The 17,636-nt window shown below is 54.4% G+C and overlaps 1 protein-coding gene across 4 annotated transcripts in view; it reads right to left on the minus strand.

Moving 5' to 3' along the window:
• Positions 1–2,924: 2,924 nt before the first annotated feature.
• The window catches only part of RASSF4 (Ras association domain family member 4), a 33,195-nt gene continuing 18,483 nt past the window's right edge, over positions 2,925–17,636 (minus strand). For 2 of the 4 annotated variants that reach the window (XM_045568075.1, XM_045568076.1), the window contains exons 4-11: positions 14,450–14,592; positions 12,928–13,019; positions 12,064–12,221; positions 8,095–8,196; positions 7,746–7,797; positions 6,458–6,579; positions 5,533–5,630; positions 2,925–4,328 (exon numbers count right to left, since the gene is read on the minus strand). In XM_045568075.1, coding sequence (XP_045424031.1) covers positions 4,268–4,328; positions 5,533–5,630; positions 6,458–6,579; positions 7,746–7,797; positions 8,095–8,196; positions 12,064–12,221; positions 12,928–13,019; positions 14,450–14,592 — 828 coding nt within the window. In that variant the 3' untranslated portion in view covers positions 2,925–4,267. Of the gene's footprint in view, positions 4,329–5,532; positions 5,631–6,457; positions 6,580–7,745; positions 7,798–8,094; positions 8,197–12,063; positions 12,222–12,927; positions 13,020–14,449; positions 14,593–14,693; positions 14,760–17,636 lie in introns of those variants that run through there. The other 2 variants (XM_045568079.1, XM_045568077.1) reach the window with 2 other exon arrangements.

Below are 17,636 nucleotides of genomic sequence, written 5' to 3' on the forward strand. Positions count from 1 at the left end.
GTGCCTCCTGGTGAACTGTGTGCCCAACCCACTGATGTGGACTTGACCACGTGACTTGCATTGGCCAACTGCATGGGAACAGATGCAAGGTGCACATCCTAGAAGCTTCAAAGAAGCTTCAAGTCACTGTGCTTCCACCCAGACTCTGCTATTTCCCTCTGCCTCAAGAAGTGCATGTCCCAAGTAGCAGTTGCTCCTTTGGTCTAGGACCCAGGATGAGAAGACACATGGGGCAGAGCCCCTGTAGCCACTCGGTGGTATAACACACAATGTATAAGAGAAATAAATGCTCTTGTTGTAGCACTGAGATTTTTGGTGTTATTTGTGATTGCATTAAGTTGACTAATATACCTCTCAACAACCTTGAGATAGAAACTGTTATTATCCCTATTTTAAAGATGAGGAAACTGAAGCAAGAAACTTGCCTAAGGTGACACATTTATAAGTGGCACAGCCAGACTTTGAAGCTGGAGACCTCTAAATAACAATGTGTATCTCCCACATGGGATTCTAGGTTATTTTTATGTGAATTAAATTATTGAAAATGATCACAAAACACAAAGGAGGGGGGAAGAGATTGGGGGCACACAGTGTGAGCATCTAACAGTACATCTTTCTAGGGAATTTGGGCCAGGAGAGGCCAGACCTCTTCATGGCTGGGGCATCTCTGGGAAACTACCCAACAGAGGCCACTGTGCCCCTGAGCCTGGTGGTATTTGAAAGGTCTGTTCTAGGAAGAAGAGTCTGCTGGGCTAAGATAAATCCTGGCAGGACAGTTTCCTTTTTCTATGGCTTTTTCCTCTGCACCTGCACTTGCTAGCAGACACACACACACACACACACACGCGCGCGCGCGCGCACACTGTCTCAACAGGGAGTACTGCTGCCTTGGCTCTGAGTTTGGCAACACTGATCCCCAGCCCAAGTGCAAGAAGTCTGGTTATATGTGTGGCCCAAGTGCAGTAACAAGAGTGGCCCATCCCCCATGAAGGGGTCTCTTCAGCACAGGGGCTGTGAACAATGGTTCTGTCCACCAAGCCTCAGACTTTGCTTTTTGTTTCCTTTGGACTCTCTGGGAAAGGAAACCCTGGGAATTCCCATTCCTGGGTCTGAGAAAACATCTCTGTTAAAGCCTGACCAGAAGGGCACAGAGCCCCACCCTGCATAATGCGAGTCTCAGAGCACGTCAGCAGCTGGCTTGCTCCCAGATAGCTGCAGCTCTTGGGGCCTGAATATAGTGCTTCCATCTGGCTGTTTTTACTCTTGGAGCTGCTTGGCTCTAATTGACTGAGCTTCCTCCCTGATCACCGAGGGGGTGCTGAGGGCAGGGGGGCTGCTGCCCACCACTGCACCTGACAAGGATATCCAGCTGCCACCTCTGCAGCTGCAGAGCACGTGTGTCCTATACACAAGGGGCACATTTTGCATTGCTGGTTCCTCCGCAAATCATCTGGTCAGACTGGATAAACCTTGGGACTCGTTTCCCTGGGTCTGAGGGGCCAGATGCATGCTGGGTGAATGCATGGCTTTATTTTGACAATAGGAAGGTCTTTAGTCCATTTTCTGGTAAACATTTCCAAGCAGGTAGCATATGGTTATCACCACGTGGAAACGACATGTTTTTTGATCGCTTCTGGTAATTTGTTCCAGCAAATAGCCCTGTTTTCCCTGAGTCCAGTTCTTTTGCAACCATGTTGTTTTTGTCCTGTGTTGTTTATTAGTCTCTTTGGTTTTGAGGCCTGGCAGGAAAGACAGTCCTGTTTTAGGAGAACGCTCTCTGATAGGGATCTTCGCTTCAGCTCTGGCTTGTGTTGTTACCTGAGATGCTAGCTGGCCAAGGAGCGTATGAGAAATACCCTAAACTGTATGGAGAAAGACAGCTGGAGCTCCCCACAGAGACCAGCAGGAAACCACGGCACCTAGCCTTTAATGTTTGGAGTTGTGGGGTTGAGGTGAGCCTCTGAAAAGCAAATATGATATTGATAAAAAGATTTTTGAGCCTCTCAGATGACTGTGGAAATATACCTTTTTCCATTTTCTGTGCAACTTGTTAGTGATTTTTATGACCTATGATATTTGGAAATTAGTTTTGGCAATGTCTATTTTAAAGGTGACACCTACCTAAAAAGGCCTTAAATAATATTGTAATAACTTGCAAAACAAACAACAAAAACCAAACACCAAACAAACCTAACAGGCTGGTGCTTACGAAGGTTTCCTGCTCTAATAGCTTCCAGTGTGCTGGGCCCCTGTGCCGCTCCCGGGCTGGCAGGTATCTCTCGGCCTGCAAAGGTGCATGCAATGTCATGGCCAGCGCTGGCTCAGCCTCAGGCCTCCATGCAGGGAGCTTCGCTGGCTCTCGGCTTGGTGCGTATCCTGACCCTCCCCAGGGTTTGGCCTTCTTCTTCTGATGAGGAGACCCCTGAACACAAGTGTACTGTGGCTCTATCTTTGTCCCTCCAGGGTACTGGCCTGGCACAAGGGAGTCACTCAATTACAGCTGAACAATGGATGGACAGTTGTCCTAGACCTGAGATGGTAAATAAGGGGTAAGGGTAAAATTACCAGGGAGCACCTGTTTTATTCATTTTCTACCCTGCCTCTATCCCATTTAAGCCCCTGCCTGGAAGATTCCCAAGGCCTTCCTGACGCTAAGATTCTGCCATTCAGGGTGGCCCTATTGTTTATCATCTGGGCCACCTGAAGACCCCCCACCCATGACAGCCTCTCCTCAGGCCCCACACTGGTCCCCAGGACATGCACGGATATGAAGGCGTCGAGTCGGTGTCAAGAGCAGTGGGCTATGGCTCCTCTACCAAACAAGGCACTGGACACGCAGTGGGATGAGACTTTCGCAGGTTAGAGCAGGGGGTCAGAGGAGACACACAGAAGGAAAAAGAAACAGAAAGCTTGTTCCTCACTTCTTCAGGCCAATGCAGCACACCTTTATTGAGCACCTAAGGAACTGGCACACGAGAGCAGAGACAATAGGGCAGTGGGCAGGCCTCCCCTGGCATCTCTGTGTCTCTGTGACAACGGAGCCATGTCAGGGGATCCTGGTATGACGTTCACCCCGATAAGTGGCTCCACATGGCCTGGCTGCTCCTAAGCTCTGCTCTTTATGGGCAACCATAGGAGCGTCTCTGCACATTGGACATGGAATCTCACCAGTCTTCTCAAGCCTTTATGGTTCTTCCCTTTAAATCCTCTATACAAATCCGCTATCTGTACATCCCGGTGGGAGGAGTTTGGTCTTCAGTTTGCTTTGTCTTGGACAAACACTTCACATGACCGATGTAAACTGTTGCATAATTTTGCAAATGCTTTCTCATTCATTCCTGAAATTCTCCATCGTTGACAAACACAAATTGTTCGGTATCTGGCCCCAGGGAATTCAAAGCCCTTTCTTCCAAACAGACATTTCTCCTCATCGTTCTCCCTTGAGAAGAAGTACTGAGAGTTGTCCCTTGCCCACTAAAGGAGAGGAATCCAAGCCCAGAGAGGGCAGGAGGCAGACAGCCGTCCACAGGACTGTGGGGTGGGGCTGAGCACTGCCTTTCAGAGTCGCTGCGGGGCATCCACCCGGGGCAGCACCCTTTCAACGTAGTGTGAACCACCCCCCAATGGGATCACATTGTGTTTCTTGCAGCTTCTCATAAGGATTCCTTCAAGTCTTGCAGATGAAGTTAAGACTGATTTCTGCAGAGGGAAGGTGGTCTTATGCCTGCTGTCACCTCTGCCCCCAGGGGCCAGGTTGTGTAAGGCTCATGGGTGACGTCGGAAGCTTGGAGGCTGGGCACACTGTGGAGGCAGTGGCTGGGAGCAGGGCATGTCCCATACCTGCTGGCAGTCCCTGCTTTTCCCAGCAGAGTTCCTGCATGGCAGCATGACGTGAGTGCAGACAGGGATCTTAGGGATCTCGTGGTTCACGCAGGGGCTCTGGGCCAGGCACTGAGCAAGCGATAGAGCCCGTGCCCCAGGCACGGGGTCAGCTACTGCTCTGCTGAGCAGGAAGGGTGTGGCACGGACAGGACTGGCCACGCAGATCCCACTTGGAGACCTGGGTCTGCTCCCTGTGAGTGCTCACTTCAGGGCCGAGAGCTGGGGCTGTGGGACTCGTGGTACTTGGGCTTCAGACAGGCAGAAGCACAGGTGCTAGATTGCTCAGGGGGTGGCCGTCATCAGTGTGACCAGCCAGGGCCCAGCCACTGGGGCTCAGGTGCATCTGCTGCTGCTGGAGCCTTCAGAAGAGGCAGGCCCTGGCCAGCTACTCAGCCCCTACCAGCTGCTCCAGGCGCTGCAGCATCGTCAGACGCAGGGCTTGGAACCTGGAGGGAGACACGGCCAAGGGGCACCACTGAGCGGGACAGGACAGGGAGGTGGGGAGCAGAGCGAGGGCTGCACAGATACTGATCCAGGAGATCCCTGCTCCAGACTGGCTGACGGAGGCCACCGTCTCTCCTCTGCCAAGGAGAAGGCAGGCCCCGGCCTGTGTCCCGAAGGAGCAGTCAAACGGGGCTGTGGACAATGCAGAGCTTCAAAGCAGAAACTTGCCATTTCTACTCCAAAGACTCTAATAGGGACAAGAGCACGCTGGAGTGGACAGGGTGGCAGGGCAGGGATTGGGAAGCTCATGTTCCAGCCCGGGCTTTGCAATCACCTGTGCTGCAGCCTTCCTCACCTGGGCCTCAGTTTCTTCTCTTCACACTGAACAAAAGGACTAGTTGGCCCTCCCAGGTCCCTCCCAGTTCTCAAGTCCTACAGTAACAGGACCGACTGCACGGTGGATGGTTCCCTCTGACTGGGGTCTCCGCAGACTCGCCTTTGGGGCCTGACTGCACACATGAGAGCCAAATCCAAACCCACGCCCTGTCCCCAGGCCCGCGCAGTGAGCGGCCTGCCCTTCCCTCCCTAAGCTGCCCTCCACCAGGCCCTGGCTCAATGCCCTCCATGTGTCTTGCTCCACCTTGCTGAGGGAGAGATGTCATCGGGACCCACAGCCTGACTAGTCTCACATAGCCGGGCCCTGATGTAGCTTCCCCAGGAGCCAGCAGGTGACACCTGCTCACCTTTCCCTTGAACTAGTCCCCAGAACCTGAAAAACATCAGCTGGTGCTGGGAATTCCAACAGCTGGCACTTTGGGGCAGGCTCGGAATTCCTGCTGGTATGAAAGGTCCCAGAGCAGGCCGAGCCCGCCCTGGCGTACCCTCTCCTTGGCTGCTTTTCCAGGAAAGCTGGATCCAGTGCCCACCTGGCCCCTGCCTCTGACTCTCCTGTGCAGCTTTTGCAGCCTGCGTCCTGTGCTGGTGAAGACGCCAAGGCTGGACGGGTGGTTGGGGCTGCATCCCTGCCATGTCTGCAGGCTGTCACCCCAGCTTGGTGGCAATACTGAGCAGGGGGCCGGAGGGTGACAGCAGGGAGCCAGGATTAGCAGGCCTCCCCAGACTGCCAGGGCACCTGGTGTTGCTGGCCTCAGGCCTTGCGCTTGCCCTGAGGCTGGGGCCCCCCACTGGCTGGTTGGTGCTGCTTACTTCATGGTCAGTTTCATTATTTCTCTTTCCTCCTCTTCTTTTAATTTTTCAACAAAACTGTCCAGCACCGGCATTTCAAACTTAATGTACTGAGCAACCTAGAAAATCCAAGAACATTTTAATGTGCTTTAAATTAGAAGCCAAAATGTGTTTTCTTTTTCTCAAGGCTTCCTCAGTGGCCCATCCAGCCAACGTCTAGTATCCGGAAGTAACTGCCCTTTTCCCACGCTGTCCCCAGCTCTGCTCTGGTGGGTAGGAGGATGGGAGGATGGGGGGATGGGGAGAGTCCATTCTTATCTCAAAGGCAACTATTAGCCCTGGCAGGAAACATTAGCCTGAATATCAGGAAAGGCATTCAGTACTGCAGCATTGTCACGCTTGTGTTCTCTGGGGCTGCGGGCACGGTGGTGGTGGAGCACCATTGTTTCCGACAATGGAATGGAAGGCCCAGTCCTGTGAAGAGCTGAGGGATACAGGGCCACCAGCCTCCTCCTTGGGGTCTAAACCCTGTCAGCTTCTTCCACACAGAGGAGTCTGGAAATGCACTCACCCCAGCCAGGACTCAGGCTGTCAGCAAGTCCGGAACACTGAGACACCGCCCTCCCTTTCCAAGGCTCTAGTTAGGCCCCAGGTAAGAAGCCCTTCTGAGTCTTTAACATAATGACAGCAAAATACACTCCAATGAAGGAGAAGGCCTTACTTGCCTGAGAGGAAAAGGGAAGCCATGTTTCTTCTCTCCCCTAAGCTGATGGAGCTGGTGGCGACTGACAGGAAGGGGGCCGGAGCCAGCACTGTGCTGGGCTCGAGGCCCATTGGTCGGAATAGTTGTGGAGCCCCTAGAGCCACGACCTGAGAGGCTCCGGCTAAGGTCACCTGCAGAGCCCTGGGAGTCCCCCGCGGCCTCCCCAGCCTCGGCCCCACTCACTTCGTGGGGCACCTCCACGCCCAGGTCGGCTTCCATCAGGAATATCTTGACGATCTTCTCGCACGGCCCGTGCAGGATTCTAGAAATCAGCGGGTACTCGCAGTCTTTTAATTTTGTCCGCTCTGGAAAAGAAGGTGATTCACAAAGTCCATGGTACATTAGGGTCGCCTCCCTTTGTTCCAGAACAGAAACGGATACAAGGTGTGTGTCTAGGGTCCCGGGGAACCCTCTTCGACCTCGCTGACGACACTGCCCTGAGATGCTGTGATCATGCTGACCAGGAGCAGAACATGCTGCCCTCGAATCCGCCACTTTGGCATAAGGATTTTGCTGAGCTGAAGGCGACTGAGAAGAAGCAGATACAAGAAAAGCTCCGTCCTCCCCTATTTGCCTAGAAGCAGGACATACATTTGTCACAGTGTCCCTGCTCCCCTCTCTACCAGGAAGCACAGAGTTGATCACCAGAGACAACCCTAGAGCCTGATCAGCCCCAGAGGGCACCAGAGGGATCGATCCCACAACAGATCTTGTTGAGGCCAGCCCTCACCTTCCACCAGCCCCCCACGGAGTGACCTGCCCAGCGCTGGCCTCCCGGGACACTCAGAGCCCTCTCCTCTATCTTGTCCCTTCCTTAAAAACGTACTGTTCTTTTGCTAAGGTGCTGCTTAAGCCCCAGTTCTAACCACCCCTGGGAGTCACTCAGCCCTGGGTGTTCCTGTGGGTTTGCAGGATGCAAAGTTAACAAACTCCTGGTTGTTTTTCTCCTGTCAGTCTCTTTTGTTAATCTAATTACAGGGCCCCAGCCAATGAACCTAAGAGAGAAGAGATTTCCTTTCTCCCCCACAGCGTCATTCTGCAAAGACCCAGCAGGAAGAGAAGCAGTATCTGGGCGGGGGGGGGGGGGGGGGGGGGGGGGGGGGGGGGGGGGGGGGGGGCAGGACCCTGCTCGGTGACCAGCCTGTGCAGCTCTAACGCTGCAGGAGGGACCTTGGGTTCTGCAGCAGCAGCCTGACATGCCCCCCACCCCTCCGACTGAACTACAACCAGCTGGAGGCCCTTTCATTTCACGGGAGGAGGCTGGAGAGGGTGGCTTCCCATACACTTCCATGGGATGGCGGAAGAGATGGCAAGCGTGCCTGGGTTTGGGTTGGGGAGAAACATTCACGGTGGGAGGCACAGCTTGTCCCCCGGTGAGGAGGGCCCCTCAGGGAAGAAGAATAGTGGTGAGCTTGCTGAATGGGCAGAGACTTTTGTGTTTTATGACCCAGAAACAAAGGCAGACACTCACCTCCAGACTCGTGAAGGATGTAGAGTGCAAACTCACTGGGGCCATCTTCCACCTGCACAGGCAGTCACAGGAAGTCAGACCAGGGTGCTTGGAGACAAGAGAGAACAGACAGGGTCCCCTCACAGTAACCACACCCCCAATGCCTCACACAAAAGTCCCCAAGGGCCCTCCCCTCTCTCCTCTCTCGCTGCTTAAAATCCCAGGGACCACAGCTCTGCACAGGAAACCTTGCTAGAACTTCTACCTGGGAGCTGCTGGCAGCTTTCCCAAGCCTTTCCAGCTCTCCCTCCGCCAACAAAGCAGCAAATGGCCAGTGTCCCAGTGTAAGGCCACTCATGGCCCGACTTACCCTGAACTTGTTCAACAGCAGGGTGAGCACATGCGGGGTTGTCATGGTGCTGTTGACCCTCACGTTGGTCACAGACCCATAGGCCGGAGTAAACACGGAGGTCTGTGTCAGGAAAGGGGGCAGTTCAGAGCAGGTCCAGAGGGGACAGGGGGCTGACGTCACCGTGCTGAGCAGATCCAAGCAGGTGACCCTGGGCTCTGGGAACACCTGTGCCTGTCTGTTCACGCAGGTGCATACAGAAGCTCTTCCCAGGCCTAGGGGGTGCCAGGGAAGCTGTGATAGTGCATGTCTTCCAGAGGCCCTAAGGAAGATGCCGGCACACCCATAAGGCCCCCCTCTCTGGATCAGAGGAACCAGGACCACGGAGGTAATTCACAAGGGGTGGGGGGACCAGTCTCTGCCTCACTCCGTGGATCAAGTCACTGAATGTCTGTTGATTCTGAGGCTGAAAGTTCCCCAATCTGTCTCCTCCTCCCCATTCTCCCAGCAGGGATGAGCGGAGACTCTTGAGTCATACTGCATCAGCTCACCAACCCATCCCCTTCTAGTCTCACTCCCTCCCAGCCATTTTCCACACTTCTGTCCAAAGACACAACCTTTCAAATTCCTTGCTACTCAAAGCGTGGTCTGCATCAGCTGCATCGACTTCCAGCCTCAGACCCCCACCCCCAGACTTTCTGAGCCAGAAGCTGCACTTGTAGCAGAACACCAGGCCACGCAATCTGTGCAGCACAGTGTGAGCAGCACTGTCTGAAAGCACAGTTCTAAACAAATCTGCAGGCTTCCTGTGGCCTGCACAACGCTATCAGTAGCTCCTCTCGTCACGCTCATGTGACACCATGATGCTCTCACAAGCACCCTGTGCTCCAGCTACATGGGCTTCTTCACAATTTTGGGGAGGCCATATTATATTCTTGCAGGTATCTTGCCTTTGCCTATGAGACATCATATATGAAATCAACCAGGACGTTGCCTGATGCGTAATAATAGGTCCTCAATAAACACTAGTCATGTATTGAACATGCTAAGCATTTTATATACAGTCTTTGATTTAATCCTCACAACAGCCCCTTGAAGTACCTATAACTAGTCCCTTTTTCTTAGAAAGGAATCAGAGGCTTGGGAGATTAAGTGGCTTGTTCAGGGTCACCAGGTCACCTATGGAGAAAGGACAGAGCCACAACTCAAAGGAATCTGTGATGCCTGAAACTCCACTTGGTGCTGGTGCCTCCCAGCAAGTGTGCGTCCTCTGCAGGCGAGCTTCTCCTTTCTTCCAGAACCAAGTTCAAATGTGCATATTCTTCCACTATGGTCCTAGCTCTGCTTTCCCAAGTAGGTAGCTGAGTCTCAGGGTTCTTAGGGGACATTCTCAGTGTCCCCAGCTGGTCCCCACTCTGGTAAGTACAGGCATACCTTGAAGATATTGTGAGTTCAGTTCCAGACCATCACTTAAGTTGAATATCACAATAAAGTGAGTCACACTAATTTCTTGGTTTCTCAGGGCATATGAAAGTTATGTTTACATCCTACAATAGCCTAGGTGTGCAATAGCATTATGTCTAAAAATGTATATAACTTAATTAAAAAGTACTTTACTACTAAAAATTGCTGACACAGAGGCACGAACAGAGCACATGCTGATAGGCTTGCTCGATGCAGTGTTGCCATAAACTGTCAATTTGTGAGAAGTGCAATATTTGCAAAGCACCATAAAGAGAAGTGCAATAACATGAGGTATGCCTCACCAGGGTCAGACTCAAACCCCAACCTGTTTTTCCCCATCTCAATTCTAGTTGAGACTTAGAATGACCCTGGGTTTTACAGAAATCCAGAATTAGGCTTTCAGTTCCCCCAGAATATGAACTCTAGGAGTCAGGCTAATTCAAAGAGACAAAAGGTCTTGTCAGCAAGACATTGTTAGTGTTTTTTCTGTATGAATCCTTTTCTTAGGGTGATACCAACCAACTCCAAGTAGGAACAAAGGTCCCCTGGCTGCTTTCTCATCTCCGACCACAGATGGTTCTAACAGAACACATTAAAACCCAACAGGGCAGGGCGGAGCAGTGGGAACAGCTACAAAGTCAGACCCAGTCTGGAAACAAAACCAGTGTTGCTGCGAATCACAACAGCTTTGGAAAACGAGTGAGTGAAGTAATGGTGCCCAGTTCCAAGAAATAAAACCCGGAATAACTACCCCGGAAAGTCAGTGCTAGGACTTATTATGTTTTAATTATTGTCTGTGACTCAAGGAATTTGTACCCTTATTTCTAAGAACACGAGTTCTGTGAGAAAGATGGCTTTTGTACAGGGTTTCCCTTTGGGAGCCCCTTAGTCACCAGGAGATGTGAACCAACTGTCCAAAGTACCTAAGATGCTATTCCATGTCCTGGAAGGCAGCATGTCTGCCTGAAGGAATGGATCACATTCCTCAGGTAGATGGTGACTAAGAGGCACGGCCACCTGCCCGGGTCTTGGCTGAGGCCAGGTGTCTGGCTGGCTGAGCAGCACTTCTTGGCAGGTGGTCCAGATGGAAGGAAGGGCTGTGATCGGAGCCCTTGCTGTCCATTCCTGTTCATTTCAAAGGCCACAGAGTGCTTGAGACATCATGTCCTTGTGACGTTTGCAATGACCACAAAAAGGTTTAATGTGCCAGACATAAGTCTCAGAGATGAACGAGACCATTAGAGAAGAGGTGGATACAGCAAAGCTAAACTCTACTATCTCGTGCCTTGAATCATGGAGCAAAAGAATCCTTTTTTAGGAATGTAGAACTGGAAAGAGCCTAAATCCAGGCACGTGTTTTCCGAAATTTTTTGAATGATTCCTTAAAATAGCATATCAATATTTATTCAAATACTAACAATTGGTGCTTAACCCTTTATAGATGAAATCCCTTTTGGAACAAGATTTAAAGAATACCCAAGTCATATTATGGGTCCTTTAGCTAATCTACGTCATTCTTCATCTCCCTTAATCTCTGCTTAACTTCAGGCCTGGCTCCCCCTTCACTCTCTCAGGAGACTCTACTTCGGAATAGTCCTGGGTTTTCCTGGATTTAGCAAAGACAACCTGATGGTCATTCTGTCACACTCACTGCAAAGCCAGCAGAGGGTGCAAAGGAGGTCCTGAGGTCAGAGCAGTGTCCCTTCAGGTTGTTGAGCAGAATTTGGCTTCATCCCTAAGCCCAGTGTGCCCCGAGAGCGACTCGAATGGCCCCTGGAAGGCTTGAGCTGGGCTCCCTGCTCTGACCCCAAGCCCTCCCTTTGCCTAGGCCCCCTGTCCCCATGAGTCAGCCTCTACCAATGAGGGCGGCTGCTTCAACTGGAAACCTCTGCTTTCATTTCCCAGTGTGGCAGGCAGGATACGGCCTGTCACAGCACACTCCCTCCGGGGCCCCGCCCGGACTGCCACTCACTCCATTTATAGTAACAGTCAACTTCTCCTTTTACAGACCAGTTTGTTTATGCAGTGATGTAATCTGGGGAAGGCGATCTCTTCCTAAGGTCAGTACAATGCCTCCTTGGACAAAGGCAGAGTGCTGGGAATCAGGACAAGTACCCTGGTACACTGCAGCTTAATCTGCCCAGCGAGGGTGCTGGCCGGAGACACTGTGTCCCCGGGGAGCAGCCCATCGAGCTGCAGTGGGAGCCTCACAGAACGGCCTCAGCATTTCCGTCTGCCTCGGGCACCCACGGCTTACTTGCCCCAAAGCCACTCTACTCGTGCGAATGGACTGCAGGGGGGTATGGTGGGAAAAAATAGGTCATGACCAGGAATGTCACACTGACAAGACTCTGGGCAAGAGATTTCTCCTGAGAACACGGGAATGACAACAGCTCCCTCCCAGGCCCTGGTGAAGACTAACTCTCACGTGACTATTACGGGTCCAGTGGTGCCTGTGCTGGCGGATGGGTCCCCACGCACCCCACTTCAGGGCCCAGAGGAAAGGCCAGGCTGGGACATCACCACCTTGTGATTGTAAAAGTGCCCGTTGATGGAGAACCGGTGTCTCCGGATGCGCTGGGCCTCGCCGGGCGCGCGGCACTTGGGCCTCCTCTGGATCGTGCAGCTGGCGTCACTCTTGGTGCGCATCAGCTGTGGTGTCTCCTCGTCCTCCTCCAGGGGCCCTGCAGTGAGAAACGGGCGAGAGGGTGGCACGGGGCAGTGACGCTGACATGGCGTCTGCGTGCTGTCTGCGGAGCCTGGCTCCCTCGAGCCTCATGGCCACATGGTGCTGGAGCAGACAGTGACCTGAGCACTGTTCCTAGGGTGGAGGCTGGGGTAGGGCTGGGATGATTCCCCGTTTGCAGACAGGAAGGTGAGACCCAGCACAGGGTAACCCGCGCCACGGTGCCGCTGGTCTCTGTCTTGGGGCACCAGGGGAGGTCTTTGGTGGCCCCAGCCCAATCCTCTGAGTGCCCACTCTGGGACAAGCCCTTCCTGAGTATGAGGGAGGGGACACACAGAGGACAGGTGAGCAGTTACTGATTCCAGAGGCCCTGGAGGCCTGGGGGCCTGGAGGGCGCCGTGCCCCCTGCTCACGCTCCTCCTTTCCACAGAGCGGCACAGGGCTGGGGATTCAGGCCACTGACAGACTGTGTCACCTATGCAAGCCTCTGCTTTTTTTTCCATAAAGAGGAGCAGGTGGGAGTGTGTGTAGAGTGCTCACAGGTGGGCCCCTGAGTAAGTGTTAGCAAGGGCAGCTCCTGGAGATGCATGAAGCCGCTCGCTGCTGGTGCACAGAGCTGGTCTTTGGAGACTGTATTGTGAGCCAGGCCACTCCTCTCCCACCCCGACAAGCTGCGTCCCAGGCACCTCGCAGGCTCGGCTCACCTGAGCTGTCTCTGGAACTCTCGGCCTTGTGCACTGGCTGAGTGCCTGGCTCCTGGGCAGTGACCCCACCATCCTGGGGAGGTGGCTCCTTTCTGAAAAGAGACATTCTTAGTGCTCCGATGAATATGGGCAGAGAAAGGGTACTCAGGCCTGAGAGAAGAGACCAGTGGCCCCTGGGGACAGGACACAGGCAGGAAGTGGGGCAGTCCAAGTTGAGACCTGGATTTCACACCATGAGAGTCAATTGAAAACAAGGCAAGGAAAGAAAAGGCTTCCCATGGTGTCTGCTGGGAGAAGAGTGAGTCTGGCCTGCAGACCCGAGTGGCCCATGCTGGGCCATGTCGCATGGACACACGGACACATGGACATGTGGGCACATGGACACGTGTGCACAGCCGGGGCCTGCGTTCCATACCAGGCTTGGCCAGGCCAGCCTGTGTGCAGCCATATGTCAAGTGGGTTGCTGGACTTCCCCAGGGCCCGGTGGGGTGTTGGGCAGGGGCATCCTTGAAGGGGCCAACTTAAGGGCATCTTGGCAGGATAGACCCCAAGGCAGGGCAGCTGGTGCCAGGCTGGAGAAGGAACGGGTGAGAAGGGATGTGGCCTCACACTCCGGGGGGGTTGGGGAGAGCAGACAGAAGGAGGGTCCTGGGAACACACAGGGCAGAGCCGGCGGCTGCTACATGTGCCTGCTTTTACCTTGAGGGAGGGGGACACATGAGTCACACTTGCAGCCCTTCTAAGGAGTCTGAAGTTATGCTCTAAGTCTGCGTGGCTCAGAATTCGCTGTGAGTGACCAGGGACACCTGGGGATGTGCAGCTGTCAGCACGCTGAGTGCTCTCAGATCATCAGATTTACTTGAATATTCGAAGGAGGCAAAGCCCTGAGCCAGCCTTGAAGGGGTTGTCCCTTGCTAGGCTCAGCTGCTAACTGCCCTTTCCGGGGATGGGGAGTGGGAGGAGGGACAGCCCCATTAAACGGTAAGACAAGCGGGAAACCATTTCTTCCTGATGGAAACATTCTTCTGAAAATAAAATAAATCTGATCTGAAATTCTGATAACTTGTAAAAATAAATTTGGACATTAAAATAAAAGCAGAGTGTTAGGCTAAGTGTGTGTGAGTTTTTAAGATAGAAGAGGAGACGCTGAGCAATGCGTGGGTGTTGGAAGCCCCCAGCTGCAGCCTGCTCTCCTTGCCAACAAGGTGGCTCGTGTGTGCATGTTTGAGAAACGTGAGTGGAGGTGATGGGAGCCCAAAACAACCCGCAGGAGGGAGAGAGAGAGGCAATGTGGCTGTCATCCAGGACAGCCACCCGGGGGGGGGTGAGGCTGGGTGCTGGGGCCCAGGAGGACTGTGAGTGGCAGTCTTGGGATCTGGGGCTGGGGCTGGGCCATGTTCCCATGTGAGTCCCCTACAGGAGCAGGGCTTCTGTCCTGAGGCTGAGGACACCCCCACACCACAGAAGTAGAGCTTGGGTTGACCAGTGTCACAGAAGCCAGCTGGCCTGGCCACGCACTCACCGGTGGCAACTGGGTCGTCCAGGTGCCCACGAAGCTGAGGGGAGGTGCACTCGCTCCCGGTCATCCTGCACCTGGAGCCGGATGGGCCGCCTGAGTCCCCAGGCAATGCTGAGGAGCCCCTCGATGATCAGAGCCCCTTCTTCCTGTGGGGGTGCACAGAGGTCATCGTCTGCCCCCAGGACAGTCACCCTCAGGGATCGCTGCCCATCCTCCCTGCGCCCTGGAAACTCAGGCCCCAACACACCCCTCCTCCTTGGTGTCCCTTCCTCTCCTGGGAAAGCGCCATCAGCCTCTACGTGCTGTGGCGGGAGGCCAGGGCCCTGCGGGAGGAAGCCTGGGCCATGCCTTCCACTGTTCAGCCCCGCCTGGCCAGGTCCTCATCCAGGGACAGGGCAGCTGAGTCAGGCGTCCCACAGGAACCCAGCTGCTGCCCAGCAGACACGTCCACTCCTCGGGCGAGGAAGCAGTTCCAGGGAAGCACAGCCCGGTGGCTCGTGCCAAGCAGGATGCCTCTCTGCCCACACCGCTCCTGGGCAGGGCGTCCAGAGGTGGCCCTTCCACACGTCCTGACAGCAGCAGTGCCACTCGCCTGGGCTGAGCCCCCCCGAGATGTCCAAGCTGGGTTCTTTCCTATCAGCCGGTCTTGCTTTTCTCAATACCACCGGGTCACTACTAGCCCCATGTCCCACCACCAGAATTTCTACAGTAGCCCTCATCCCATGTCCCCAACCAGCCTCAGTTTCCCTAGGTCTGCAGATAGCACAGCTCCTCCCCTGCTGCTAAACACGAGGTCCTAATGGACAGAGTTCTCTGCAGGCACCTCGGCTGGCTCTGGCTTGCATCCTTTGGGTCCTCGATTCTGTGTCTCTGACCTGTTCCCGGTGCCTGTCTCTGTATGACCACCCAGGCTCTCAGCTCCCACCCCGACTACCCCATGCGTGACCATGGCCAAGCTGCATGGTTTGCACCCTCACAGCACCTTCCAGAAGTCTCCTTGGCTGTCCTCTCCCCAGAGCCACAGGGCTCCCAGCTACGAACTCCCAATCTGCTTTGACACTAGTTTTTGCAATGAACTTTAAACATCGTCCTCCCAACCAACATTTTATTTCACTATTTATTTATTTTTCACTGTGTTAAGAGCTTTTGTCATGAGGCTCAGCCTCGTAACAAACTTTTAAGTGCACGATACAGTGTTGTTCACTGAAGGCACAATGCTGTCCCTTAGGTCTCTGGAACTTACCCATCCTGTGTACGTGAAACTTTAGACCCACTGAACAACAGCTCCCCCAGTCCCTGGCCAACATCATCCTCTTCTCTGCTTCTAGGAGTTTGACTAATTTAAATTTCTCACATAAGTGGAATCACACAGTATTTCTGATGAACATTTTAGGTCCACAAATTTCATTTGTCTCTCCTTGTTGGCACTGAAAGATTGGTGAGAACAAGGACCCCACGGCAACGTCCTCACACCCCTGGCAGCACTCACAGAGGAGCTCTGCACAGCGTGGATTTCACGGTTGGTTAGTGACGGCTTCTAGTTTCAAACCTCCCGCTATCCATGGAGAAAATTACTGTAACATTATGAAAAATACACATAGCTTTCTGATATGACCTTGCACTACTTGCTAAAAAAAGAAAACAAACAAGAAACCAGAGCTCTTTCTGGTGTCCACGGATATGACACAGGCCCAGATGTGTAACTAGCCTCCCTGTACAGGAAAGGCTAGTGTGGGGCCGTGGAGGTAAGGTCAGTGGGATAACAAGAAAACCCAAGGTGGGGTTCAGCTCTTCTGGCCTGGCCTCAGGTGCCCCTCCCCGCCTGGAGCATCTCATGCAGGGGCAGCTCATTCATGAGACACGTGGGCGCAGGGACACGAGTGCACACAGCCTCGGCCATGAGGGGCTCACGCTCAGGCTCAGGGAACACGAGGGGGCTTCCCGGGGAAGGGCCCTGCGTGCTGGGCCAGGCAAGGCGGTTAACGGTGGGCAGAGGGGAAGTGTGAGCAGTGGTCCTGGCAGCACGACCTGCCCAAACACAGGCAAAGGCAAGGAACCAGCAGGTCAGCCTGAAGAAAGCCCAGGACAGCTGAAAAGCCAGGTGGCGGTGGCACCTTGGCAGGTGCTCCTGCTACTCAAGACCAGAGGCTCCTCGGACGGGAGGGTGAGTGAGGTTAATCAGCTCTGGGAGGAGCAGCCTGGAGGAGGAGCACAGAGGGGGGGAGCCGGCTCGCTCCAGGGTGAGAGAAAGGGGCGCAGCTGCAGCAGCGGCAGTGGGCTGGATACGCCGAGGCTGGGCCTGCGGAGACCCCATAAGAGGAAGACTCTGGGGGCCTTTCAATGAAGGGGGAGGCAGGAGTGCTGTGGCAGAGACAGGGGCTGCCTCCAAGGTCGGGGGCCAGCTGTGCTGGGCATGGACTGGCCTGATGTGTGTGCCCCCAACACGCCCACGCACCACCGTCCCACCCTCCCCTCAGCTTGGCCCCAACCAAATGGAGGGCAGCCCTGTTAAGCTCTTTAGCCCTATCTCTGATCAGATGGGGCGGGGGGCTGAGGCCAGAGCAGAGACCACCAGGCGCCTGGCAGCGCTCACCACACAGGTGGGATGTGCATGTAGGCAGAGGCAGGGGAGAGCCTGGTCCTCACCCCTGCGGTACTGCCAGCCGCATGAGGGGTCTTGCATGCCACATGGGAAGTCATCCTGGGCCCTCTGTGTCCTAGTCAGTGTTTCCCTCCTCAGTTCAGTCTCTTGACGCATTTGCTCATTGCCAATAATTTCAAAGAAGAGCCGGAGAAACAGGGAAAGGCTCTACGGAAGTATCCAGATGGAAGGCCCGTCAGGGTGGGCACTGCCACGTGCTGGAATCCTGAACACCGTCTCAGACACTTTCTGCCCCACGCCTGCCTCTGCCCCTGTGGAACCCCCCCCTGGACTCCAGGAACTTGGGGCGGCCAGCCCCTCCTGCTTGCCTCGGGAGCCTGGGGTCCGTCCAGCACTCAGCTCTCGGGCGTGGGCTGCCCTCTCAGAGACTCCTCTGTCTCCACCCGCTGTGGGCACAGGACAGGCGTGTTCCACGTGGGGCTGGGGCTGGGGCCAAGCATCTGAGGCCCGTCTGAGAAGCGCAAGGTGCCGGCTCTTTACCAAGAGCTTTCCCAGGGACTGCCCACCTGGTCCTCCGCAGCCTCCTGT

The sequence above is a fragment of the Lemur catta genome, chromosome 14 (genome assembly GCF_020740605.2).
Source record: "Lemur catta isolate mLemCat1 chromosome 14, mLemCat1.pri, whole genome shotgun sequence".
NCBI lineage: Eukaryota > Metazoa > Chordata > Mammalia > Primates > Lemuridae > Lemur > Lemur catta.